At 44.0% G+C, this 27,840-nt stretch overlaps 1 protein-coding gene across 1 annotated transcript; it reads right to left on the bottom strand.

Annotated features, from left to right (window-relative positions):
* Positions 1–277: 277 nt before the first annotated feature.
* ugcg (UDP-glucose ceramide glucosyltransferase) lies at positions 278–24,540 on the bottom strand. Its single transcript, XM_083640916.1, has 10 exons — positions 24,226–24,540; positions 15,791–15,935; positions 15,338–15,440; positions 14,283–14,384; positions 13,010–13,122; positions 10,054–10,232; positions 8,831–8,917; positions 8,512–8,619; positions 6,847–6,925; positions 278–1,087 (listed from the first exon to the last, which is right to left on the bottom strand). Exons 1-10 carry the CDS (start codon positions 24,321–24,323, stop codon positions 917–919), a joined length of 1,185 nt encoding a protein of 394 aa, XP_083497042.1. The 5' UTR covers positions 24,324–24,540; the 3' UTR covers positions 278–916.
* Between the last annotated feature and the right edge of the window lie 3,300 nt (positions 24,541–27,840).

Here is a 27,840-nt window from a genome sequence, read left to right as displayed (position 1 = left end):
CAAAAAAGTCATAAAGATAATAAACTAAAATATAAAGACAATATTGTTTGGAAATGTTAGTTTTTTTTTTATTACAAACAACACAAAGTTCATGAAATGTTTCTGTTTTCCTTGTTTAGTCCCACTTTTCTTTTCTTGACACTGAAATGTTGAGGCTGTTTTCGCCAAACTTGGCAAAGAAATTATAAAACATGTTTTGGAATATATATATATATATATATATATATATATATATATATATATATATATATATATATACATAGAATAAGAATAAAAATCAGACGATGAGGCGATTTGACTGAAATTAAATAATTTACCAAAAAAGAGAGAAAGAAAAAGTGAAGTGAATTGAGTAAAAAACAAAACAAATCTAAATAATAAAAACAAGTTAGAACAAAACGACAAAAATTGTTATTTCATAAATACAATAAATATTTTAAACTCAGGCAAATTCTCACAGAAATTGAGTTTACTTTGAAAATAATACATTTCAAGCCTCACCTCATTGGTAGATTGTTGTTGTTTTGTTTTTTGTTTAGTTTCTACGGAGACTTTGACGTCATTTGCGATTCTGTTTGCCAGTGACAAAACTTTATGTTAAAGCTTCGCGCACACAAAAAAGAAAAAAAAAGAATCAGCCAACTCTCCCATCATTGGCTCATTGTTTTCCCGCTGTGGTGGGGAAAAAGAAAAGAGGATTTATAAACTTTCTAACACTTTCTTGCTTTCTCATTGGCTCGTTTGCACTTTGTTTACATTTTAAGAGCACCAGCGTAACATAAATACACACACACACACACACACACACATTAAAACAAGGCAATCAATCTTTAAAAATAATAATAATAAAAATAAAAATCAGAAAATGTCCATATCTTGATTCCCGCTCTTTTCCCTGTCGGTTGTCATGGCGACGTCACACGTCCAGGATCTCCTCAGCGGTGCCGCCGCAGCGTAACCGGTAGCGACCGGTCCTCCAGCTGATAGTCGGGTCCCAGAGAGCCGAGAGGAAGATCTGAACCGCCATCGACTCTCTGATAAACCAGGCTACTGCAAAGTCGAGCTTACTAAAGGTCAGATTACCACCCTGTAACACAGTTTAACAAGATGTTAGACTCTGATAAACCAGGCTACTGCCAAGTCCATTTTGCTGAAGCTCAGATTACCACCTTGTAAAACAGTTTAACAATACGTTAGCATAGCAGCACAGTTTAACAGTATGTTAGCATAGCCACACAGTTTAACAATTTAGCAAAGCAGGCTGTGAGCTTTGACCGTTATCTACTCATTACATATTCATGAGCTCTGAATTTTACCTGCTCTTTACATATTAATAAGCTCTGAATGTTACCTGCTCATTATATGAATGAGCTGTGGGTTTTACCTCCTCATTACATATTAATTAGTCATTGAAAACCACCGTCATGTTAAGGCTGAGCAAGGAAATCGATTTGATTTCACCAGAGCCGAAGGCAGCAACACAAAAGACTGTTGGAAATAACAGAAGAGACGGTAAGTCTCACTAAACTTGTATCCAGCATTGACAGACACGACAGTAGACACGATTCTGCCTGACCAATCAGTCGTCTGCAGTGTTTTCACGTCACCGTATGGCGGGGATACTCAACTTGCTTTGCCCGGGGGCCACTTTCGTGAAATGATAGGAGGCCAGGGACCAGCTAATAAACAAACAATATACATTTTTCTGTAGCGGATTGTAGGTTTTTGTGGTGTCAGCTGAAGCTTAGTCTGACAATGTTGTGCACACCGGATAGTTAGTTAGGTTAAGTACATAGGCTACATAAGTGCCTGGGTAGCGAGCAGACGGCGGTATTCGACAATTTAGCTGGAGCTAAGTCAAACTTTATTTCATGTTAGTTTTTATTGTGAATTAGATTGTAATTCACAATAAAAACTAACGTGAAATTATTCTAAAATGGTCGGGGGGCCACTCTGCACCCTGTCGCGGGCCGCATCTGGCCCCCAGGCCGCAAGTTGAGTATCGCTGCCGTATGGTATCAGGTCCACAGCCCTGGAACCCCGACAAAGCAGGGACTAAAACTACCCAGGCACATTGTGTGAGTAGGCAATTATTATTTATAATTATTTCGCATTATCCAATTAATTTAGACTATGTTTAACATGTTTAAGGCTTTGTTAAAAGTGGACTTTCTTATATATATATATATATATATATATATATATCCTCATGCAAGTCCATTATGACCTCCCACTCCATGCTGTGTAAACAGTCACTCAAGGCGGCGGTCGCCTCACTCGTCCAGCGCTTGACTTCATTTTGACGTGCCTTTTCCCCACACAGCCGTGGTTGGTAGGCAGACATGAGCTGAATCATGCTGTGGTCTGAGATCCCCAGCCCTGATAGAGCCTGAGCATAGTAGGCCCTCTCCATGGTCCCATAAGAGCCCTGATAGAGCCTGAGCATAGTAGGCCCTCTCCATGGTCCCATAACAGCCCTGATAGAGCCTTAGCATCGTAGGCCTTCTCCATGGTCCCATAACAGCCCTGATAGAGCCTGAGCATAGTAGGCCCTCTCCATGGTCCCATAACAGCCCTGATAGAGCCTGAGCATAGTAGGCCCTCTCCATTGTCCCATAACAGCCCTGATAGAGCCTGAGCATAGTAGGCCCTCTCCATTGTCCCATAACAGCCCTGATAGAGCCTGAGCATAGTAGGCCCTCTCCATGGTCCCATAACAGCCCTGATAGAGCCTTAGCATTGTAGGCCTTCTCCATGGTCCCATAACATCCCTGATAGAGCCTTAGCATCGTAGGCCCTCTCCATGGGCCCATAACAGCCCTGATGGAGCCTGAGCATAGTAGGCCCTCTCCATGGTCCCATAACAGCCCTGATGGAGCCTGAGCATAGTAGGCCCTCTCCATGGGCCCATAACAGCCCTGATGGAGCCTGAGCATTGTAGGCCCTCTCCATGGTCCCATAACAGCCCTGATAGAGCCTTAGCATTGTAGGCCCTCTCCATGGGCCCATAACAGCCCTGATAGAGCCTTAGCATTGTAGGCCCTCTCTATGGTCCCATAACAGCCCTGATAGAGCCTTAGCATTGTAGGCCCTCTCCATGGGCCCATAACAGCCCTGATAGAGCCTGAGCATAGTAGGCCCTCTCCATGGGCCCATAACAGCCCTGATAGAGCCTGAGCATAGTAGGCCTTCTCCATGGGCCCATAACAGCCCTGATAGAGCCTTAGCATAGTAGGCCCTCTCCATGGTCCCATAACAGCCCTGATAGAGCCTTAGCATCGTAGGCCCTCTCCATGGGCCCATAACAGCCCTGATAGAGCCTTAGCATAGTAGGCCCTCTCCATGGTCCCATAACAGCCCTGATAGAGCCTGAGCATAGTAGGCCCTCTCCATGGGCCCATAACAGCCCTGATAGAGCCTTAGCATCGTAGGCCCTCTCCATGGGCCCATAACAGCCCTGATAGAGCCTTAGCATAGTAGGCCCTCTCCATGGGCCCATAACAGCCCTGATAGAGCCTGAGCATAGTAGGCCCTCTCCATGGGCCCATAACAGCCCTGATAGAGCCTTAGCATCGTAGGCCCTCTCCATGGGCCCATAACAGCCCTGATAGAGCCTTAGCATAGTAGGCCCTCTCCATGGTCCCATAACAGCCCTGATAGAGCCTGAGCATAGTAGGCCCTCTCCATGGTCCCATAACAGCCCTGATAGAGCCTGAGCATAGTAGGCCCTCTCCATGGGCCCATAACAGCCCTGATAGAGCCTTAGCATCGTAGGCCCTCTCCATGGGCCCATAACAGCCCTGATAGAGCCTGAGCATAGTAGGCCCTCTCCATGGTCCCATAACAGCCCTGATAGAGCCTGAGCATAGTAGGCCCTCTCCATGGTCCCATAACAGCCCTGATAGAGCCGGAGCATAGTAGGCCCTCTCCATGGTCCCATAACAGCCCTGATAGAGCCTGAGCATAGTAGGCCCTCTCCATGGTCCCATAACAGCCCTGATAGAGCCTGAGCATAGTAGGACCTCTCCATGGGCCCATAACAGCGGTCGAGGCAGGTGTCCCCCCCCGCATAGGGCATGTCACATATTGATGGTATGCTGGTAAAAGTTCAGTCAGACTGCACAGATTAAAATCGCTGAGTATTAACTTGGCCGCTTCGGACCTTCCAGGACCTACGTTTCCCATGATTCTCAGTGGTTGCCGGTTATCAACTTCCTGTTTAAATTTTTTTCACTAGCAAGTAGGTGCACGCCGCTGTCAAAGAGTGGGAACGTTTGACTTATTTTATCCGAAATGGCTAAAAATAGTAACGTTGTGTGGTTGCATAGCGGCGATATTTCACAAAAACGAGGTGAATGTAAATTCACTCGTACTGTACGGGCTTATTTTTAGCCGAAATGGCTAAAAATAGTATGTGGTTGCATAGCGGCTGCTTTTATTTTGAAGGCTAAACGTCCAAACCGGAACAATTATTATTTGGTCAATGAACGGAGCTTTAGCGGTCTCTCTCTTTCAAGATTGAAGATATTGTCACTCCGTTGTACAATTATGCATGTGTGAAATTATTGTGCTGGGGGCAACATTACAAGACATAGGTAGGTACAAAGTCACAATAATTATGATTATTTTCAGTCTCTTTCGCTATGAACGGTCCTGGGCGGAAACAGGCAACCGACAGCTGCAAACAGGGAAGGAGGGTGTCATTGTCTCACCAGGAAACTCGTGAATAGTGATGTCTGCTGAGGGCGCAATATAGATGATGAAAAGACAGAACTGATGTATCTTGCGGGGGAGGTAGTAGGGTTTGCCAAAAGTTAAATGTCCTTTGTGCATTATGCTGTGCTTTACTGTGATGTGAGCAGGATTACAGTACTTGTTGTTGATAAGAGCACATACACTGCCTCATTTGCTCTGACCAGAGTTTGTGTTGCGGTCCGCCCTCACCAAGGTGAAGCCCTCCAGCTCAACAGCCAAGTCGTGGTCGTCCTCTGTGAGCCAGGTTTCTGAGGTACTGCACACAAGCTCCGAGTTCATCAGCTTTCTTGCGTATGCTCTGGACATTGCCAAGCATGATGGATGGAAGTGGTTGCCTAAAAGGCGTCTTCTTGAACAGAGTCCGGGCACCTCCTCTCTTACCATGCTTCCATGTTCTGCTTATCGTGTAAATGTAACGACACGGAGCTGGTATTGTAGATGTCAAATCGTCCTGAAGGAGAGGTGTGGTTGCAGACCTGAGATTGATCGTGGGCTGAAGGAGAGGTGTGGTTGCAGACCTGAGATTGATCGTGGGCTGAAGGAGAGGTGTGGTTGCAGACCTGAGATTGATCGTGGGCTGAAGGAGAGGTGTGGTTGCAGACCTGAGATTGATCGTGGGCTGAAGGAGAGGTGTGGTTGCAGACCTGAGATTGATCGTGGGCTGAAGGAGAGGTGTGGTTGCAGACCTGAGATTGATCGTGGGCTGAAGGAGAGGTGTGGTTGCAGACCTGAGATTGATCGTGGGCTGTGGCCCAGCGGAAAGCCGGGAGGAGGGACGTTCCCCCCCCCCCCCCCCCCCAGTTGAGAGAGTTTGGTCGAGTGAGCGTGCATGAAAGCAAAGCCAGCCGACAGAGGGATTGCTTGCACACTGTCGGCTGCTTAGGCTGAACATCGAGTATATTCGATATATCGCCCAACCTAGTGTCCTCTAGTAAGAGAGTGGCGTCAGCGGAGGACCAAAATGCAAGAATCATTAGCCAATGAACAGCCAGGAATGGGTCTTGCACTACTTTTGCATGCTAAAATAAAGCTGATAATGTACAATTTGATTCATTTCAAGGGATGAAAAACCCTTTCAAAGTGCAACACAAACTGTCTATTTTGATGCAACTCGACAGTGCTGCTTTTTTTACTGAAGAGTTCCACTTTCTACTTCCTGGAAAACAACTGGTCCATTGGAGTGAATGGAGATGTCGGAACTCTTCTATTATACGGCTCTGGCCCAACCTATTCTGAATGTTAACTGCTCATTACATATTAATGAGCTCTGAATGTTAACTGCTCATTACAAATTAATGGAATGTGAAGTTTACCTGCTCATTACAAATGAATGGAATGTGAAGTTTACCTGATCATTACAAATAAATAGAATGTGAAGTTTACCTGATCATTACATATTAATGAGCTCTGGATGTTGCCTGATCATTACATATTAATGAGCTCTGGGTGTTACTTGATTACATATAATGAACTCTGAATGTTACCTGCTCATTACATATTGAGCTGTGCCTGTTACCTGCTCATTACATATGAATGAGCTCTGAATGTTACCTGCTCATTACATATTGAGCTGTGCCTGTTACCTGCTCATTACATATTAATGCACTGTGAGTTTTACCTGCTCATTACATATGAATGAGCTCTGAATGTTACCTGCTCATTACATATTGAGCTGTGCCTGTTACCTGCTCATTGAATGAGCTCTGAATGTTACCTGCTCATTACATATTAATGCACTGTGAGTTTTACCTGCTCATTACATATGAATGAGCTCTGAATGTTACCTGCTCATTACATATTGAGCTGTGCCTGTTACCTGCTCATTACATATGAATGAGCTCTGAATGTTACCTGCTCATTACATATTGAGCTGTGCCTGTTACCTGCTCATTACATATGAATGAGCTCTGAATGTTACCTGCTGATTACATATTAATGAGCTCTGACTGTTGAGTTTTACCTGCTCATTACATATGAATGAGCTCTGAAAGTTTACCTGCTCATTACATATTAATGCACTGTGAGTTTTACCTGCTCATCACATATGAATGAGCTCTGAATGTTTACATATCCATGAGCTGTGAGTTTTACCTGCACTCCTGTCAGCTGGATGTAGTCGGCAATGAACCAGGCCAGACAGTGACACATGAAGAAGACCATGATGTCCCACCTACACGCACACACACACACATACGCACGCGCGCGCGCACACACACACACACACACACACACATTTGATTGATTGATTGATTGAGATCTTTATTGACAAATATGCTTGCACATAAACAAAACAACACAACAGCACACATCTGTCAAAAGGACAAGGCACAAGAAAGCCTGTGAGCTTATTTCCATTGTGGTCCCAACAGTAAAAACACACACACATACAGCTTAAAAGAAAGCCAACATAATTAAAACACAAAATTACAGGAGACAAGTACGTAGTAAGAGGGGTTAAAAAACTTAGGACCAACTATTATGCAGCCAGCTTTTTAAGGTGGACTTGAATTTAATGATGGAGTTAATCAACGTCAGGCTGTCAGGTAATTCATTCCACATTACAGCTGCTGAATATAAAAACAAATTTTTCCCCATACAGCTTTTTTATTTTATGGGTACAAGGTTAGTGGAGCTCCCTCTGGTGGAATAACTGTGTACATCACTAACACTGGAGAAATAGTTTTGAAGGTACTTTGGTATCACATGATGTAAAATCCTGTGGACCATAATACACATTCTTATGTGTAACTCTTTCCTCCACTCTGAGCAACTTGAGGCTAAAAAAGTGGGCAGGGAGAAGGTGAGTTCTGGGATGAAGCGATAACATCAGCCTAACTGATTTGTTCTGTGACGTCTGGAGTTTCTTTTTGAGGGTCTTGGTGATTCTCGTGTACCAGGAGGTACAGGCATCATCAAAGTGGCATTGTATGAGTGCACCTGCCAATATGTGTAGGGCACTTGTGTTTACGTACACCACTTCTTCTCTACCCCTCAGGTAAGACATCACCTACTTAACCCATTGATACCTGATGCAGCATTTGCGTCTATATCCCTCATTTGTGTGTGTATCCCTTTAAGATCGCGAACCGCGTCCCGTGGTGTCCACTTTCTCAGCTGTTCAGGGGAAAACACTGACATAGCCTACTTCTATTTTCTTTTTTTTTAATGTAAAGATAGGCCTATGCGTGCAATAACGTACTGATAGTCAGCTTACTCTGTAACATGAAGCTTTTATTAGCCTCTCAGGCTAGCTCCGGACCGGACAACAACGCTTCCCAGCGTGTGCACGTCTTTCCGACAGGGGTGGTTGTTATGGCAACTATTATCAACAACAACAACAACAACTACTAACTACTACAATACATAAAGACCGAAATAGGCTAACAGTTAACTTGTTAATGTATCTGTCGGAGACACGGCCTAACGTTAACATCTAATATGAGCCGAATATCAGCCTGCGCTCAGCTATGTATACAGGAAGTAAACCGGATATTCAGGTGGGTTGTGATGGTTATTGTTGTCAAGTTAAAACCGTCTATAAGTTGTGCGTCGCGCAAAATCAAAACATTGGCACACGCGTGCCGAGTGTGATGACGTAACATTGTCAGTGACACAGAGAAAAGAGGGGGCTGCGAGCTGAGCTGCTGATGCCAGAGATTTAAAGTGACGGTAACAAAAGTAGTCAGCTGGAAATTGTTTAATGAATGGCTAATTAGTCAGCAGCCGGTGCTTATGGAAAACCCTGGGCTGGTTTACCTGAACACATGGTGCGCGGCCCAGCCGATGATCAAACTGGCCAGGAAACACTCAGAGATCGGCTCCACCACGGTCAGAGGCAGCATGTTGATCCTCAGCTTAGCCCACCTGCACAGACACACACACACACGTCAAGACACACACACACGTCAAGTCACACACACACACGTCATTTTTTTTATTAACCAATTATTAACTGATTAAGGGTGTCAGTTAATCGAAAGTAAAATGAACCAAAAATCCAGAACCCTACTGGCCACATGCATTTTTCACTAGCCATATAAGAATAGCACAAGCCACAAGAGAGAGAGCTGGTCACCTGATCATTCGGGACTGGAACTGGCCAATGGAATAAGATCCAGAGTTCTGGAGCGCCACCTGTGTTGCCATGGAGAACTTCCAGCCTCTGAGGAGAGAGAAATGAATAGAGAGAAATAAAGAGAGAGAAATAAAAATAAATCTAATCTTAAAGCCCCAATCTGTAATTTTTTTTTTTTTTTTTACTGTAATATAAGATTATTTAGTCATAGGACATGGTAGATTGACTTGTAATAGGGAGACTCTCGCCTTTATTTATCCCACACCGCCCTCCATTGGCGAGCCCTGGGACTAAGCAGTTTGTCTGCCACGTCCCGTGGCAAGATGCGCGCATGCGCTCTACAGCGGCAGCGTTGTGTTCCTGGAAACAGGGAGTAACTCGATTCGGATTTGCTACGAAAATGATGTTTCACGGAACTATGGATTATTATTTCATCACGTGGTGAGTACCCGATGTCCCAACATGTACATAGAGCTTTCTGGCGCTGTGTTTTGTTGACTTTGAACGGCGATATCGTTATCGATACTATTGCACGCAGAGGGCGCAGTTTCTCCAATAGCAAAACTTGGAAAAGTTGCTGAATGGGGCTTTAATATTAGTGGTGGGACTCAATTAAAAAAACAATAAAATTGTGTTTTTTGTGTGTGGTATATTAGTATTTCAAAATGGTTTTCTCTCAAGCTGCACACCGTCTGTCTACCTGACTGACTGTCTCACTGTCTGTCTGCCTGACTGACTGTCTGTCTCCCTGTGTGCCTGTCTGTCTGTCTCTCTCTCACTGTCTGTCTGTCTCACTGTCTGGTATCGTCATTTATTAAACAATATCCAGCCGTAATCATGAGTACGGATATTGACACATTGTACGCGGATGAAACTCGTACTTGTAAAAAGTATATTATCTGTACCGGATACTAATTTCATGCGAGTATTCGACTCAGCCCTACTAAGTTGGGAGTAAAAAGGGTATCTAAAACACAACTGTTAACCTATTAAACTATAATTGTTTTTAAACTTACACACATCTTATCAAACTGTTAAAATAATCCTAAAAACACTTTTTTAACCGCTAACTCTAACCACTATGCTGGCGTGCTAATCTGTCGACGATGGCTTTAGTCATGAAGTAATCCTAATGCTAACTGCTATGCTGGCATGCTAACCTGTCGACGATGGCTTTAGTCATGAAGTAATCCTAACGCTAACCGCTATCGTAGAGTGCTAACCTGTCGGCGATGGCTTTAGCCATAAAGTAATCCTCAGCGATGTATTGGGCGAAGGCGACCAATCCGCCAGCCTGGTCCAGCACTTCCTTCCTCATCAGACATGACATGCCGGTGACGCACTTTATCCCCATCACGTTAGCCGAGATGTAGGAGCGCGGGTGAGATGTCCCGAAATACACCTGAGAGCACACAATTAGCTTCTGTTAGCCTTTCTGTTACCCTTTATTTATCTATGGAGAACCAGCAAGCTCTCTTTTTCAAGGACACCCTGATTACAGCATATACAACAGTTACAATTACAAAATTGTGGTACATATAAATCAATAAAAATCACATGAAAATCACAGATCACAGGATCTTTAGCATAAAGACAATCCCAATTTCCAGGGTCTGGGCACTGAAAATAAATAAAATTCCCAAATTGACCTGATGAACAAGCTAAGGGACTGTCCGGGTGTCGACGATAGAAAAAGCAACAATACAAAATACATCATAGCTTTAAAAATTCACAAGGATGGCACAATAAAGTCTCAGACTTATTTCCATTGATGGGGAGAGGGCATATAAAGTTTTTGTATTTTCTGGTTTGCATTTGTTTGCACCGTGGTTCGCGATATATGCTTTTAAATCATAGCAATATATAATATAGACACCCCCCATCCCCTCAAACACAAATGGTTTCTCCCACCTTTGGATTAGGGGTAGGAATCTCTAGACACCTCACATTTTGATTCCATTCCGATTCGGAGGGCTACGATGCGATGGTAAAACGATTATCGATGAATCTTGAATCGATGCATCACTTTTGTCAATGTTCATCATGTCTGAGGAAGAGCGTTAGCTCGAAACGTCACTGTCTGGATGGCTAATTAAAAGGTAAACGAGAGCTCAGTGTGTGGACCTTCTTTCTTTTTGACTGTTTACTGTGTTTGGTGCACATACTTTATTGTGTTGGATGTGTGCGACTGCCTCTTCTATCACTTTCTTTCAAGACATGATTCCTTTTTTCTCACTGTGTGACTACTTTTAAAATAAAGTGCATTTGGAATTGCATTGTAATGATCCATAATTAAAATAAACAGATGCATTTACTTCCATTATGTTTTATTAATACAAATGCTGCCCTCTGTTACGAGGGTTAGCCACCTGGTGGCACTCAGGGTTCCAAGCATGAAGCAGAGCTACAGTAAATGCAGAGGGTGCAGAAGAAAAAGCACAAGCTTTATTATGGGAAGTCAATTGGATCAGTGTATGACGAGTGAAGCTGTGGCCCTCTCTGTCATCGGGAAGATTCAATCAAGGACAAAGTATTTGGCAAGAATTTCTACGTTCCTGGACAAGAAGACCATGAGGACTTTAGCTACGTCTTTAGTTCAATGTCACTATGACTGACTCCACCTGTATATCCTGGTACAGTGGTATAACAAAACAATCAAAAGACAGGCGCCAAAAAGCCCAAAACAAAGTAATGAGGGTCATCGTTAACCTCACACTCCAAGAACACACAGGATCTGAGGGTCCCTCAGATCCTCCTCAGCCGACCTCCTTTCCACCCCCAAGTCCAAACTCCGCAGCTTTGGGGACAGAGCTTTCTCTCGGGCAGCTCCCAGACTCTGGAACGCCCTTCCCCAAGAAATCAGAACCTCAGAGTCCCTCACAGTCTTCCACTCCCACCTCAAAATCCATCTCTTTTCCACCGCCTTCCCTTAGTCCCTCTGCACCCTCCCCCCATCCTTGCTTGTGTGCTGTCACTAGGCTCTTTCACACCGGCTATGAAAGCCGAAAAATGCACGGAAAATAGGATTAGCGCCTCCGATGTGAAAGTCGTGAATGCGCTTTGGTGGACAATTGTTTTACGCCTTTTGTCCCGCGACGGGAGGTAGTAACAGCGCCGGGTTACCTGGCAACCCACCTCCACTTGAAAGGTCGTCGCAGCGAGCCGGAAAAGGTGCGAATGGTCTGCTCATTCATAAAAAAAATGACAGGGGAAATCACCTCATGTGATCAAGAAAGTGCAGTAGTGAAAGTAAAAAAAAGTAGCCTATACAATCATGACTGCAGGGACGCCAGGAGGAATGCTCCGTGCGGTTAGGCTTTATGTTCAAACGATGTTGACATTAGTTAACGTTAAGTAGTCATGTGCATTTATAGCCTATACTATTCCCCCGACGAACGTTATGCAGACTGCAGCTGTTTGATATGCGGGCGGTCGTGTATCGTTCCAATTTTAGTAGGACACCATATCGATCTGCCCGCCCACCATGCGAGTGCACCTATCCTCCCTGCTCAGCGGACTAGGAGAAGGAGGGAAGTCTTGTTGTTGAATGAATTTGTTCATCATACAGTAGCCTATAGGCTACACTAACCTATGAAAATATTCATTTGGGCTAGGAGGAGCAGGAAATCCCTCCGCTCGCCTTTCAATGCGGGAGCGGGGGATTTCACCTGAAAGTACAGAGCAGCACGGTAATGTGGCCGTGCTGCTTGGCTCGTGTGAAAGCAATTTCTGTGGCGAGGCGGCTCGCTTTACGGGACTCCTAAATGGCAACTTTTGCGTGATCTGTGTATGAAAGAGCCTTCTGTCTACTGTCTTGTCTCACCACTATCGCCCCCCCCCCCCACATAGTACTCAGTGTTTAGTGTAATCTCTGTCGTTATATGTTTACTAACGTCACCCCCCGCCCCCCCAGTGTTTAGTTTTTGTGTAGCCTATTGTAAAGCGTCTTTGAGCTATGGAAAAGCGCTATATAAGTCCCATCTATTATTATTATTATTATTATTATTAGCCCAACTCATTTTAAAGAGTTAAATTTGCTCCCCGTTGAAAGTACAGTACAACAGTAGATAAAACATTAACCGTAGAATATTTGGCCCACCAAACTGTACAGTATATTATCTATTAAGCTAGCATTAGCATGGTTAGCATAATTAGTACAGTTAGCACAGTTAGCCTGACCTGCTCCAGCGTAGCGGCAAAGCCCGGCCGGTCGGCGACATACGGCAGACCGTGAACCAATCCCACGCTCTCTGTCATCTGATTGGCCATATCAGTCAGGGTGTCAGGTTTGACTGGGGAGAGAGGGGGAGAGACACAGAGACACACAGGCAGACAGAAAGACACACAGACACACCCATCAGCACTGCTTCAAAACAACACTACGGTATATTATATTTAGAGCATTGGAGAAATGAAGCAAAAAGCCAATGCAGACTAAATAGTTATTTCAGCCTAAACAGAGAATATAAACTAGTATCTCCACTGTGTCAGCGATACGAAACAGAGACAGATCCTGACCAAGTAAAGGGCTCAGTGAGCACCAGCTGGCCATAGAAACAGGAACGACTTTAGCTCGGCCTTCGAGTCCAGGGTTTCCGTTATCTGGTAATTGCCAGACTTTTACCGTTAAAATTAATAAAAAACTCAAGACAAATTAAAATCTCTCGGATACCAAGTCCGGTGAAATGATCTCCCTCTAAACACAATTTGAATTGTAATCGGCTCAAATTAAATTCCCACACATGTCCTTTTAAATAGCCACCCTAAGTCAATATTTTTATGATGTGTAGCTATGTTATATAGCCTACTTTATGGGATGAACGAAACAAATTCATGTTACATTTACAATTATAATTAAATTCACACTCTGATTGAGTGTGCGGCGCAGGTGGACAGGCTCGCCTGTATACAGTGTAGTGGTAGTTTGCCTGTATACAGTGTAGTGGTAGTTCGCCTGTATACAGTGTAGTGGTAGTTTGCCTGTATACAGTGTAGTGGTAGTTCGCCTGTATACAGTGTAGTGGTAGTTCGCCTGTATACAGTGTAGTGGTAGTTCGCCTGTATACAGTGTAGTGGTAGTTCGCCTGTATACAGTGTAGTGGTAGTTCGCCTGTATACAGTGTAGTGGTAGTTTGCCTGTATACAGTGTAGTGGTAGTTCGCCTGTATACAGTGTAGTGGTAGTTTGCCTGTATACAGTGTAGTGGTAGTTTGCCTGTATACAGTGTAGTGGTAGTTTGCCTGTATAAAGTGTAGTGGTAGTTCGCCTGTATACAGTGTAGTGGTAGTTCGCCTGTATACAGTGTAGTGGTAGTTCGCCTGTATACAGTGTAGTGGTAGTTTGCCTGTATACAGTGTAGTGGTAGTTCGCCTGTATACAGTGTAGTGGTAGTTCGCCTGTATACAGTGTAGTGGTAGTTCGCCTGTATACAGTGTAGTGGTAGTGTAGTCACCTCTGATGCCGCTGTCACAGATCCAGACCAGCTCATACTTGGCTCCTTCATAACCCGGCATCAGGTTGTTGATTTTGGGGTTGATTCCCACCTTCTTCCCTCCTGTAGACATGGAGGAATCCTAGTTTTCATCAATCATTTCCATTCACATAAGCGGCCCCAAACTGCTCAGCCTCATCTGCAATGGCATTTCTGACATGCTATTGTGCGATTGAACAAAAGGGGGTGCCGCAGATGCCAAAGTGGGCGTGGCCGTATCGATACCGGTTCCTGCACGATACTTTTTTCCGATACGAATTAAACAAAATCAATTTTAACCTAAATAAAACTACATTACACATTGAAATTATGATACAAATCTTTAGTTTTATTTTTTGAAAGCAGTTTTACAGCATAAAAAATAAAACCTACTGTATTTAACACAACCTGAAGTTATCTAACCGTATTGCTGCCCCTACAAAAAATATTGGGGAACAAAGGAAAGAAATGTAAAATAAATAAGAGTACACAGTTTTCAGTGCAAAACGGACAGTTGCAAATCAGTGTTTAATGCTCACTGCTGCAACAGAACGTTATTCTTGTCAAAACTGTGACAACACGGCTCCATTTCATGCATGGAAGACAATAGTCTGAGCATTCACTAGCCTATCAATATAGCCTTAAAGTGAATCGCATTGACATTTAACAAACTATCATGACATCAGCATTTAATAACGAGCTGCTAAAAATACATACTGGGCGAAAACTGGCCACTATTAATGTAACGTTCACGCATATAAATGAATAACTTGCGCATAACGTTACAAATTAATTAAACGATCTACAAATCACGGCCAGATATCGATTTCCTCAAGTCCCAAGTGCTGCGCGGAAAACAGGTCTATCAAGCAAAACAGATCTTTTTCCCCAGCGCTGCTGGGGACCCGACAGAATGCAGTGCCGAATTTCGGCATGAGTTTGGTCACACCCAAAAACAGTGGGCCCATGGCGCATCATCTCCAGAGTCTCCACCCTAGAAATGAGCATTTCTAGTTTAGGAACAGGGCAAATGTTACCAATGAAGAGGCGGGCGTCGACCTCAGGGTATTTGCCCAGCAGCTTCTTGCAGACGTCCACAGCTGGATCGTCCTGATCCTGAACACAGAGGAGCAGCTCATACTGAGGAGAGAGAGAGGGCGGGGCCAGAGAGAGAGGGAGGGGATGCCCAGAGGCAGAGGGGGCGGAGTCATGTTACGGCAGCTCGTTAAGCTCAGAGTTTAGCATTTTTCAGCTCCCAAAATGAATAAATTGAATGAATACATGATTGTGAGATCACAGGTTGATTCATATACATAAAACAAATAGAAAAAAAATATTTCAATGTGCTGCCAAAGCTTTTTGAGCTAAATATGTAATGAGTTTTACATTATTTTATTTTTTTACATATGATTGTGAAGTGTTGATTAATATATAAATCAAAGTTATACATATTTAAAAACATATGACAGGCAGCAACAAAAAAATCTTACCTTGGGGTAATCCAGGGCAAAGAAGGTTTCCAGGTTGGTGATGAGATTGGGGTCGACACCCTTCAGCGGCTTCAGCAGCGACACGCCCAACATCTTGGAAAAAGGCGCCGTGACCTCTGACCTCTTCCCATTCAGATGGAGGCGGCTGTGGGGGGGAAGGGGAAGGGGGGTTGGGGTTAAGGCCCAATTATACTCCATTTTCATACGGAAATAAATGTGTCAGTTTCAAACAAATAAATTGTTTGAAATTGTTGAAATTAATTTAAACATACAAGAAAAACACAATAAGCCACAAACATCTACAAAGAAGACGAAATACAAATACATACATCAACACAAACAAACTCACTCAGGAACACAACTCCCCTCCCCGCAGGAGGACCCCACCAACCAACGCACATACACGATTAGCTCACAGCAATATGTGCCCAACAGCAAGAGGGAAAAAAAACAAAAAACAAAACAACAACCACGGAACCTAGCTATCATGGCGACGACCATGGCCCCCCACGCATGGCTTCTATAAAAGTATTCCAAGACCTAAATACTTTCATGCGACTTTCACGTTGCCATGGATTTTGAGCAACTAGATGGCAGTAGAGAGTCAAACATTCCTGTCCACGGTCCACGGTCGCGTGCAGACTGTATTGTCACGCCTTTTCACCCCCGCTGCTGTTGTCATCAACAACAAACATGGCGACGGTGCACATATGTTGTAATTAGGGATGCACCGATGTGAAAATGTTGGCCGATGTCGATAACCGATATTAATATCGGTGTTATGGCCGATAGCCAGTATTTGCCGATGTCGATATTTGTATTAAAAAAAAAGTTCCTATGATAATCAAATCTTGTAGATACTGAAAGACACATGTAAACAATGTTTATTTGAAAAAGTAATGTGTTTCTTTATTTCCAAAACTTGTGGAAAAGCCCATAATAAATCAGATTTACTGCATTGTTTCCTCAACAAGTTACATGGCCACCATAAAAAATAAAATAAAAAATAAAACACAAGCAACTAACATTGTTGGTTTCTTTTTTTTAGGCTACTTTCACAACTAGTAGCAAGCATAAATAAATCAAAATAAGGATCATAAATCAAAATATCCTGACAGACAAGGTTTTATGAATAACCAAACTTGCCAATATTCATGTCAACCAGACTCTATTAAATTGTAAAACTGGTTTCAAGTTCAAGTATATTCTCACAAACAGAATAATTTTTAACAGACACTGTAGTCTGCACATTTCCCAACACATTTTGTTCTCAAAAGCAAATGTCTGAAACACTGAAACAGAAACACTGCATAATTAAACTCCTTTGAAGTGCAAACAACAAAGTGCAAAATAATTCAGTTTCATCTCACATCTATGAAATAGCTAAACGAAAAATATCAGAAACCTGTCCTGACTCCTGACAATAACAGACACTGTAGTCTAAACTTTCTAAAGGTCCTTACACATCGGGAGCGTTTTTTTCATGCGATTAATTCGCATGTCAATAATATTTCCCGAACCTATATCAGTCAATGCAACCGTGCATACCAACGGCGAAGTTTCGCTGAGCGTTATTGCGGTGTTTATTTTTTCGAACCACGGTCGATTTTTCAGAAATTCGCTTCCGACGTGTACACATCTGTGGCTGTGATTGACAGGTGGGTCAAAACTCGCATCGCAATTTCGTGCAGTATATTCGCATCGCTCTTGATGTGTAAGGACCTTTACTCTTTGCACATTTCCCAACTTATGGTAATCGTCTTCTTAAAGTAAATGTCCCAGACACTGAAATAGGCAACCAGAAACACTGGTCTATCAAACTGCAAAAATAATATAATAATATAATGCAAAGAAAGTCTCAAAGTAAATGTCATAAACACTGAAACAATGTTTCCACCTGACACTGTAGTCTAGGCCTACTTCATGACTGAAACAATGTTTCCACCTGACACTGTAGTCTAGGCCTACTTCATGACTGAAACAATGTTTCCACCTGACACTGTAGTCTAGGTCTACTTCATGACTGAAACAATGTTTCCACCTGACACTGTAGTCTAAGCCTACTTCATGACTGAAACAATGTTTCCACCTGACACTGTAGTCTAGGCCTACTTCATGACTGAAACAATGTTTCCACCTGACACTGTAGTCTAGGCCTACTTCATGACTGAAACAATGTTTCCACCTGACACTGTAGTCTAGGCCTACTTCATGACTGAAACAATGTTTCCAACTGACACTGTAGTCTAGGCCTACTTCATGACTGAAACAATGTTTCCACCTGACACTGTAGTCTAGGTCTACTTCATGACTGAAACAATGTTTCCACCTGACACTGTAGTCTAGGCCTACTTCATGACTGAAACAATGTTTCCACCTGACACTGTAGTCTAGGCCTACTTCATGACTGAAACAATGTTTCCACCTGACACTGTAGTCTAGGCCTACTTCATGACTGAAACAATGTTTCCACCTGACACTGTAGTCTAGGCCTACTTCATGACTGAAACAATGTTTCCACCTGACACTGTAGTCTAGGCCTACTTCATGACTGAAACAATGTTTCCGCCTGACACTGTAGTCTAGGCCTACTTCATGACTGAAACAATGTTTCCACCTGACACTGTAGTCTAGGCCTACTTCATGACTGAAACAATGTTTCCACCTGACACTGTAGTCTAGGCCTACTTCATGACTGAAACAATGTTTCCGCCTGACACTGTAGTCTAGGCCTACTTCATGACTGAAACAATGTTTCCGCCTGACACTGTAGTCTAGGCCTACTTCATGGGGCAGAGAGGCAGGTTTTTTTTTTAACAAAGAGAAGCATTTCTGCTTTCTCGCATAGGATCCTATTTCTCCTTTCATCGACAATATTTGATGCAGCGGAGAAGAGGCGTTCGCTGTTGACACTTGTACATAGAGCGGAGAGGTACTCGGGTGCTGCTTGAGCCACGGCGGGGAAGTGGGACATGTTGCAGTGGGCTCTCACTTGGGTCGATGGGAGGCTCACTCAGACAGCCCTGCGCCTATAGGGAAAATATAGTGATTAACTACACATGTCTGGTAAATTATCAGGAATCAGGACATTATAACTTGATCCACCTCCTACCCTTAAGAGCTTTGTTGAACTCTGCTCTGAGCGGATGAGCAGGGCTAGAGGTCAAACTGAAGAGGGCACTGCCCCCTTGAGTTTGAGCTGTAGCCCTGCTCATCTGCTCAGAGCAGACCAAAGATTGCAGATATAGCGGGGCTGACCGGTGAACTGACCGGTAGGCCAGCACCAGTGTCTTGAACCTGATTTTTTTTTATTGTAGGTCGCTTTGGACAAAAGCATCTGCTAAATGCAATAAAGTAAAGTATTATTAACATACAGATAGAGAGATAGAGAGATAGATAGATAGATAGATAGATAGATAGATAGATAGATAGATAGATAGATAGATAGATAGATAGATAATAGATTAATAACAATTTGATTACACAAGGGAATTTAACAGACTTGATTATTTGAATAAAAGATTGGGTCTGACAATACCTGCACACCCGTTGCACTTGTCAGGCCTGCCTGCTGTTCCCATGGCCGAGTTTTCCTTCACAATTTCTGCATACATGTTTGTCCTTCAACGACGGTCCACCTCCACCCCCATCACTTTCTTTTCCTCTTTTCTTGGGGTTCTACAGTGTCGGGTTCTGCGGCGGGTGTCTCGGTGGCACTGTTGCTCAATCGTCCTAGTCTCCACTTCCTTCTGTAGCATATTTATAGCCTCTCGCTTGGTTGCTGTGTCAAAATAGAGGGCTTTGTGCCTTGGGACCAGGATCGTTGCCAAGTAGTACAGTGGCTCAGAGAAAATGTCTGCAAAATCTGTCTGTCACAGCTTTAAGTAGAATGCTCTTTGCTGTGTGGACACACACCACTATCTGTTTCGGCCACTTGGCTCAATAAACGTTTCAGTGCCACAACGTGGGAAATCACGTCAGCAGTAGTAGCCAAATGTGAGCTCCTCTCTTTCGTCAGCTCTTCGAATGGAGAGAGAAGCGTTTCCATGTTTTCAATGAGGCCCCACTGGTATGCACTGAGAGAGGAGGGAAGCTCGTAATCTGCACCATACATAGCAAGTGCACGCTTCTGATCCAGTAGAGTTTTCATCATATAAAAAGTACTATTCCATCTTGTCACGACATCTTGTTGTAGCATAATGGGTTCCAGGTTGGGCAGCTCCTTCTGAATGGCTCTCGGCCGAGAGGTGGCAAGTGGAGAGTGCCTGAAATCACCGACTATCTTCCTTCCAATAGCCACACAGTCAGAGATGCTACGCTGGCTTAACATTCCATCGTGTCCGGCTAGCTGTAGTGCAGGGGTGGGCCATTTTTTTCACCAGAGGGCCATACTGACTTACATCAAGTAAGCAAAGGGCCACACATTGGAGATTATACCTGCCAACAATCCTGATTTTCACGGGAGTCTCCCTATTTTTAACCCTCTCTCCCATTGTGATTGGTAATTTCTTGTTAATCTCCTGATACAAATCCAATGGCTGTAGCAGATGAGATTTATAAACATAATTCTGCCTTTTATTGCGTTTTTGGGGGTCCTTTTGTTTTTCTTTGAGCCAGAGGACCTTGGGGGCCGGATTGAGATTTTGCCCATGTATGCTGTGTAGTGTAGTGTATGTGCCTGTGCCATACAGCCCAGGCTTTCAACACCACAGTCGTCCATTGCCTTCTTCATATTCCGTGGGCTGTCACGAAGCACGACATCCACTTTCTCTTTCGGTATGTTCCACTTAGCAAACATGCCACCAAACGCACTTGGCTATGGCTGGTCCACTATGGCTGGTCCACTATGGCTGGTCCACTATGCGAGCCTGGAAACTCTTGTGCATGCAACACAGCTCGTTTCATTTCAAAGTGGTTACCAATCCACTGAGCAGTAACGGCAAAAACGCACAGGACGCGGAAGCGTAGCCAGTTTTCATTCGCCGCCCATGTTAACTGATCTGACCGTCCACACTGCCCACACTGTCCGCTCTGCTGCGCTTCTGTTCGGCGTCTGTTCTATTTTTTCTAGGGATGCACCGATATAAAAAATTTGGCCGATACCGACACCCGATATTAACGTTGCTGTTATGGCCGATAACCGATATTTACCGATGTCGATATGATCTGTATAAAAACACATTTCTATGGTCATCAAATTTTGTACATACTGTAAAACACATGTACACTGTGGATTTGAAAAAATAATCAATTTCTTTATTTCCAAACATTGGGAAGAGCCCATAAATCATAGATTTACCTCATTGTTTCCTCTCAATGTGAGATTTGGCTGATACCGATAACTGATATTAACATTGTAACATCGAACCGATGCCGATATGTAAAAAAAATTACTAACATCGGCCCATACGATATGATTGTCGATATATCGTGCATCCCTAATTTTTTCCGTGAGCGAAAGAGAGAGAGGTGGGAGTGACGTTGCTATCTGAAGTGGGGTTTCAGGTGGTCATCCGGCACAACAGACTGAGAGAGGGACAGAGAGAGAGAGAGAGACTACAGACCTAACTACACAACAACGTTGTTAACAAACGCTCTTTGTCCTACTGTGGTCATTCATTCAGTGTTTACCCCAGTGTCCCAAGACGTGGACATGCCATGAATGAACAGTTGTCATGAACACATTGTGTTATACATTCATGAGGTTATAAACGTAGCGATGATAAAAATGAGGTAGATATGGGAAAACAAAAGATGAAGACAAGCAGAGCCGCTTGATGCCCGGCGCGGAGAAATGTGCTCCTTGTGTAGACAGCCAGGCGCCTGAATGCGCTTTGCAGCGCAGGGGCTGCGCTTCCGCCCCTGTCTGTCCCCAGCGTAAGGCTTAGCATACTCATTTGACTTATGTCTGAGCTCCATATATTCGTCATGAAGCTAATGTCATTCACATCACTTTCCAACAACTTGTGGATATGTGTGGCCAAAGTGTGGTACAAAGCAGGGAGGGAGGACGTGTCGGCAAAGTAACGCCCGCTTGGGAGGCTGTAGCGCGGTTCAATGTGGTGTAGCAAGTTGTGAAATCTTGATGGAAAAGGGCTGGTCATCAAGAGCATTACCTTGTTTGTGATTGACTTGGCCTTTGGCGCTGTCCTTTGAAAAGCTCTTTGCTTTCTCGAGTGCTCCCACTAGTTCAAGTTCAAGTTCAAGTTTACCAGCTACCAGCTGCGGCTTCTACTGCTTTCTTCTGTGGCTGCTTGCTAGCAACTTGTTGCTGGTATTCTTGGTATAATTCTGGATGGCGACTCTTCAAATGTGTAATTAAATTGGTGGTGCAGAATGACTTAACACGGCACCCTCTGTGCATTACTTCGCCCTCGCAAGTATTGCATACTGCAACGTGAATGTCGGGGGGGGGTTTTCAGAGCGAAAAACTTCCAGACCGCAGACATTATTCGTCCTCAGCATGTGCTAGTATGTTTACGCTCACAGCCCCACAGCCCACAATCCTGTGGTGCGTGACTGCGTCACTACCAGAGACTATCAACTAATAGAGAGACGCTCAACTTCCAGTCACTTCCTGTATCTGTTTCACCACTGCAACGCACCTTAGGACACTGGTCTTAGCCAATGAAGTTTGATAACACTGACAGACAGCCAGTGGTGTAACGTAACAAAGTATTAATACTTAAGTACAGTACTTAAGCACTGTTTTGGAGTATCAGATTCAGTACTTTACTTGAGTACTTATATTTCTGTCAAATTTCACTTTTACTCCACTACATTGCCCAAATAAAATGTATACTTTTACTCCACTACATTTCCCCCAAGAATCTTAGTGACAAAGTAAAATCAGAAGAAATTGGGTAGCCTGCAAGCAAGCAGGTTTGGCGAATTAGTGCCCCTAGTTTGCAAGTTACGTTAATCATGTTCCACACTCCATTCCATTTGGTGGCTGTAATGTAACATAACGTCGTTTGCCGTCACTTTGCCGCCGGGCCTCACTCGTCACTTAAAGTACAGCTGCTTCTTCTACCAGAACTCTATACCATTAGATTACTCTTGCTAACTTCATCATGCACCGCTTAGACTGTAACTCATATTTAATTTAATCTATTTAACTCAGACTGTAAATTCATGTCAATTAATATTTTATGCCTACTGAACACTTCTCCACTCGTGTATATATTGTATATTGGACTGCACTTGCAATGTTGTGATTGTCTTTTTGTTGTTTTTCCTATTTCTTTATCTGAATATTGACATGACCTGCATAATGACACTAAGACAAATTCCTCGTATGTAATCTTGCATACTGTGGCAACAAAAGTGATTCTGATACTCGCCACAGAGTTGCGATATAGGCTATAGTAGGAGCACAGTCTGAATAGCAAACTACTACTGAAGGTATTTCAATGAATGAGACAGCAAATCTTGTATCAAAAATACTGATGTTAAGATTACATATGGAGTGAAACTGTGGCTTTAAAGCACTACTCAAAATTCATAAGGTTAACATTACAATGAGAGTTTTATTTTGAAAGCCATAAAGTGGAAGAAGACCTACTTTTCAATTCTGGCTGACTTGCCCTCATGCACTAAATTATGGGGGGGGGGGGTAATTAACTGCTCATCAACTGAACTGCTCATTTTTTGGGGACTGTGAGCTTAGTTCAAAGTTCAAAATTGTGAACTATGAACGTGAACTAGTTAATTTTAATCTGCGCAAGCTGAACTTTGAGCTAGCTCTTGTGAAGTGTAAACTTGTACAACACTGTTAAAGTGCCATATTTACAGAGGTAGACATCATTGACTGTATATAAATAGTATGCACTGTCCACAAAGCTAGCACCAGCCTCAGCTAGATTCAAAAAAAAGTTCAGAGGGGCGGGGATCTCACACTGCGCAGAATCGGGTACAGTAGTTTTGGCCCATTTTGGCTTCAAACTGCATTGTGAAAGGAGGTGGAGTGAGTCAGTCTCCAGATATGTATCTGGTTCTACTGTTATGACCTCAACTAGCTAGGGCAGCTAACAATACAAAAATGAATGAGGTTAGCTTGCTTAATCTAGGAAGAGAACCGAATGGGTGTAACATTTAGCTAATGAGATAGCCCCACCACAGCTAACAGTCATATTATATATGGCTAACAGAGGTTTAAACACAAAGCCCCGCCTAAAGCCCCCAAGTCAAGAGATGTCGTGGTTTTATCTCACAGGCAGACATAATCATCATGACAACAAGCTGGTTAGCTTAGCGAGCTAGCTTCTAGACAGATATGACAAGAAGCTGGCTAGTTTAGCGAGCTAGCTTCTAGACAGATTATGACAATAAACTGGTTAGCTTAGCGAGCTATCTTCAGGGCAGATGACAACATAGCTCATAAACAGACCGAACTGCTGCTAGCTGGTTAGCTTAGCTGTTAGCTTAGTACTTACACATAGATGATGGATATGAAGTGCATGAGCCACAGCACGGTGAACAGGACGAAGCCGACCACAGAGAGCCCCTGCATGGCGAGCTCCAGCAGAGACATGGTCAGCTCAGCTCCGTCAGGGGCGGCAGCCTGGAGGGGGGCAGGGGTCCGGGAAGCGGAGGTCTGGAGGCCGGCTCAGCCTGACTCAGCCGGTCAGCTTGCCAGGCAGAGCAGGGAAGTGTGGAGTGTGTGACAGGCTGAGCTAGCGGGTCCCTTCGGCCTCCCTCTGCCACTGGAGCGGCTCAGGTCAGTCAGCAGACAGACCCACCCCGGTTAGCCTGGGCTCGGCTCGGACAGTCAGCTCAGCTGACAGGGCGGGGCGGGGTCTTCTTCTTCGTCTTCTTCTTTTGAGTTTGATGGCGGGTGGCAAACAGTTTATAGTGCATTAGCGCCACCTACTGAATTTTAGTGGTTTTCACAATGCAGTTATTTACAGTGAAAAAGTAACAGTGTCCACCCAAAGTTCTCCAATTCATAATTATTGTCCATACTATCACTCAGACGCAATTGTCCAAGTTTGCGCAAATGCGTCCCTCAGTATTTTATCTATCTCTGTGTTGCAGAAACGTCCACCCAGTGGGCAAGCCCACCCCCTTCCCTCGGAAGGGGAAGGGGGTGGGCGGAAGTGAATTCAAAAGCTGTAGTTCCTCGAATGGCCACTAGGCGTCGGGGACAGTAGGCATTCCCCCCATGTTAAAATGCCCGACTTTGTAACAGGATTAAACATCTTTCCAGGGAGTGGCAAAACACGGTTTTGGTCTATCTTATTATAATTTGAGAAGTGTCCGTGTTCGTGCCTGCGTATGAGCAGAATTTTGTCCGGCTGCGGCTGTGCCATTTTACGTGCGATCAGGCTGAAACTTTCAGGGGGTGTAAAGACCTGATGGAGCGGACTTTTAATTAGGTGATTTCCCTGATTACCTAATGATGTGATGTCAGTGAAGATGTCATAAGTTCAGTGATGATGTCAAACACGTGTAGCATTAACCGAATGCTGAAGTTCACATATTGCTCTAATCAGAGTGAAACATAGATGACACAAACACATTAACATGACATAATTGAGACATCAAATGTTCTGTTAAAACATTAACAAACGTCTTTATAATAATTCTGTGATTACCATTAACGATACAAGTCACCATTTTGATGTGGATATGACGTCAACTCGGACAAAGCGGAGCTCTGGATGATACCCGAATTCCCAAGCTGTAATTCCGGCCTGGACGACCGTTCAATTCACTTTTTACAGGTCGAACCCAATTTTTTCCGGTGGTCTGAGTTGTCTTGAACGGGGTATAACTCACAGGGGGGTCCCCACAGGCATCAGCAGGGATGGGGCGGCTCAGGAGGTCGAGCAGTTCGTCCAATAATCGCTTTGGATAAAGGGTTAGATAAAAGTGGTCGGTTGTTCGATTCCCGCCTCCTCCAGTCTGCATGTCGAAGTATCCTTGGGCAAGATACTGAACCCCAAATTGCTCCTGATGGTGTGCCAGTACCCTGCGTGGTAGCCTGCCGCCATCGGTGTATGAATGGGTGAATGTACCTACTGATTGTAAAGCGCTTTGGATAAAAGCGCTATATAAAATGCAGGCCATCAGCAGGGATGTATTACCGAACAGGCCTACCGGGCCCAGGCCCAGGCCCAAGAGCCCAGGGGGCCCATAACCCAGAGCCTCTTCACAGGGCCCCCTGTGAAACTGATCACTCACAACAAGTGATATGGTGTTCAAAATAGTTGTCCAAGTCTAGATGAGGATAAAAAACCCACCTATCTTGTCTCCATACTTTGTATCTCTCTTCCACTCTTTTCCTCGTTGTCTCATGATTAAAGTCCTAAATTCCCACATCGCCCTGCTGTAAATCACCCATGTTTAATAAATTTTTGAAACCTGTGGTGCAAAAGAAAATGTGAGAGGAGGAAGGAAGGAGAGGGTATCAAAGGCAAGTATGAACGGACCGAGGAGAGTTTCAAGCAGAAGAGTTTAATTTAAAAAGAGGAAGGGTGGATGAGAAGAAGTAACAAAGAAAGGAGATTGTTAGTAAATGAGTTGTGACACTTTGGGGCCTCTTCTCCTTCCTCTATCTGCTTCTCATTATCCCCAGGCAGGATATTATGACACACACTGCCTGCCTGCATGTGTAACGGCGTTGTGTAGGTGGTACTTGCAGCAACCCATGTTAAGGGCTTGTCCAGGGGTGGATTCGAACTGCCGACCCTCGGCTTGGGAGTCCAGCATGTTAACCGCAACACCAAGAGAGCTAGCTCCCTTGGCGGAGCTGGTTAACATGCCTTTATACCTGGGGAGTGAGTGAGTTTAACCAATCCACTCGCTACCACTCGGGACTCACGAGGAATCCGTGCTGATTCAACTCGGTTACACTCACCCCCTTAAACTCACTCCACACCCACTGGACATCCGGGTCACGGCACCAATGTAACGGCGTTGTGTAGGTGGTACTTGCAGCAACCCATGTTAAGGGCTTGTCCAGGGGTGGATTCGAACTGCCGACCCTCGGCTTGGGAGTCCAGCATGTTAACCGCAACACCAAGAGAGCTAGCTCCCTTGGCGGAGCTGGTTAACATGCCTTTATACCTGGGGAGTGAGTTTAACCAATCCACTCGCTACCACTCGGGACTCACAAGGAATCCGTGCTGATTCAACTCGGTTACACATGCACAGATAGCACATGGACACACACACACACACACAGTCTCAAAAGTCTCCTATCATAGTTGCAGTTGGCTAGGTCTCATCCTGGCACACAACCAGGCAGTAAGACAAATCAACCCAGAAAAATGTCTGACTGTGTCTTAATGGTCACCTTGTATACAGAAGTGACACGGAATTACACAGGAAGTCGAATGGTTAAATAAGACATGACATCATCACTGATGACATCAACAATGAACTTTTCAGCCAGAGGCCTTCCAGCGTAGAGGAAGGCCTCTGGCTGAAATTTACGTTGTTGCTGCTGCCCAGATTGAAGAGTCATTAAAACCTATGAAAAGACATTTGGTGTGCTGGCATTTCTCTTACGGTCTGTAACATGTCAGACAAATGAAAAACAATATACTTGACAGTTCACACCAAAAAGAGCTACCTGATTTTGAGTGGTAATGAAGAGACATATGAATAAGTGAATGACAAGTTTAATATCATGCTAGATTATGTTAGCCATCAAGATCTTAAACTCCAGCACAGAAGAGAATAAGGAACAGATAAACATTAACAAGAGAGTTGCTCTGCAAATAGTTCACAGCAGTGGTTCCTAACCTTTTTGGCCTGTGACCCCTTAAAATAAGTAAAGTCAAGTCAACTTTATTTATAGAGCACATTTACAAAGACAAGCAGCCGACCAAAGTGCTTCACAGATAAAAACACTAAAATATAGAAACAATACACTGCTACCAAGCAAGGTGCAATACAAAGTGCAACAAATACAATTGATAAAATAAACCAAAATAACAGCAATTAAGTTGCCAGGAGGCAGGCTCAACTCAGGTCGAAGGCCAGGGAGAAAAGGTGCATCTTGAGCAGGGATTTAAAAGCCTCTAGGCTCTGGGCTGATCTAA

The sequence above is a fragment of the Poromitra crassiceps genome (genome assembly GCF_964638095.1).
Source record: "Poromitra crassiceps genome assembly, chromosome: 8".
Classification (NCBI taxonomy): Eukaryota; Metazoa; Chordata; class Actinopteri; order Beryciformes; family Melamphaidae; genus Poromitra; species Poromitra crassiceps.
Note: the sequence above shows the minus strand (reverse complement) of the source record. Positions and strands in the feature narration are given on the sequence as shown.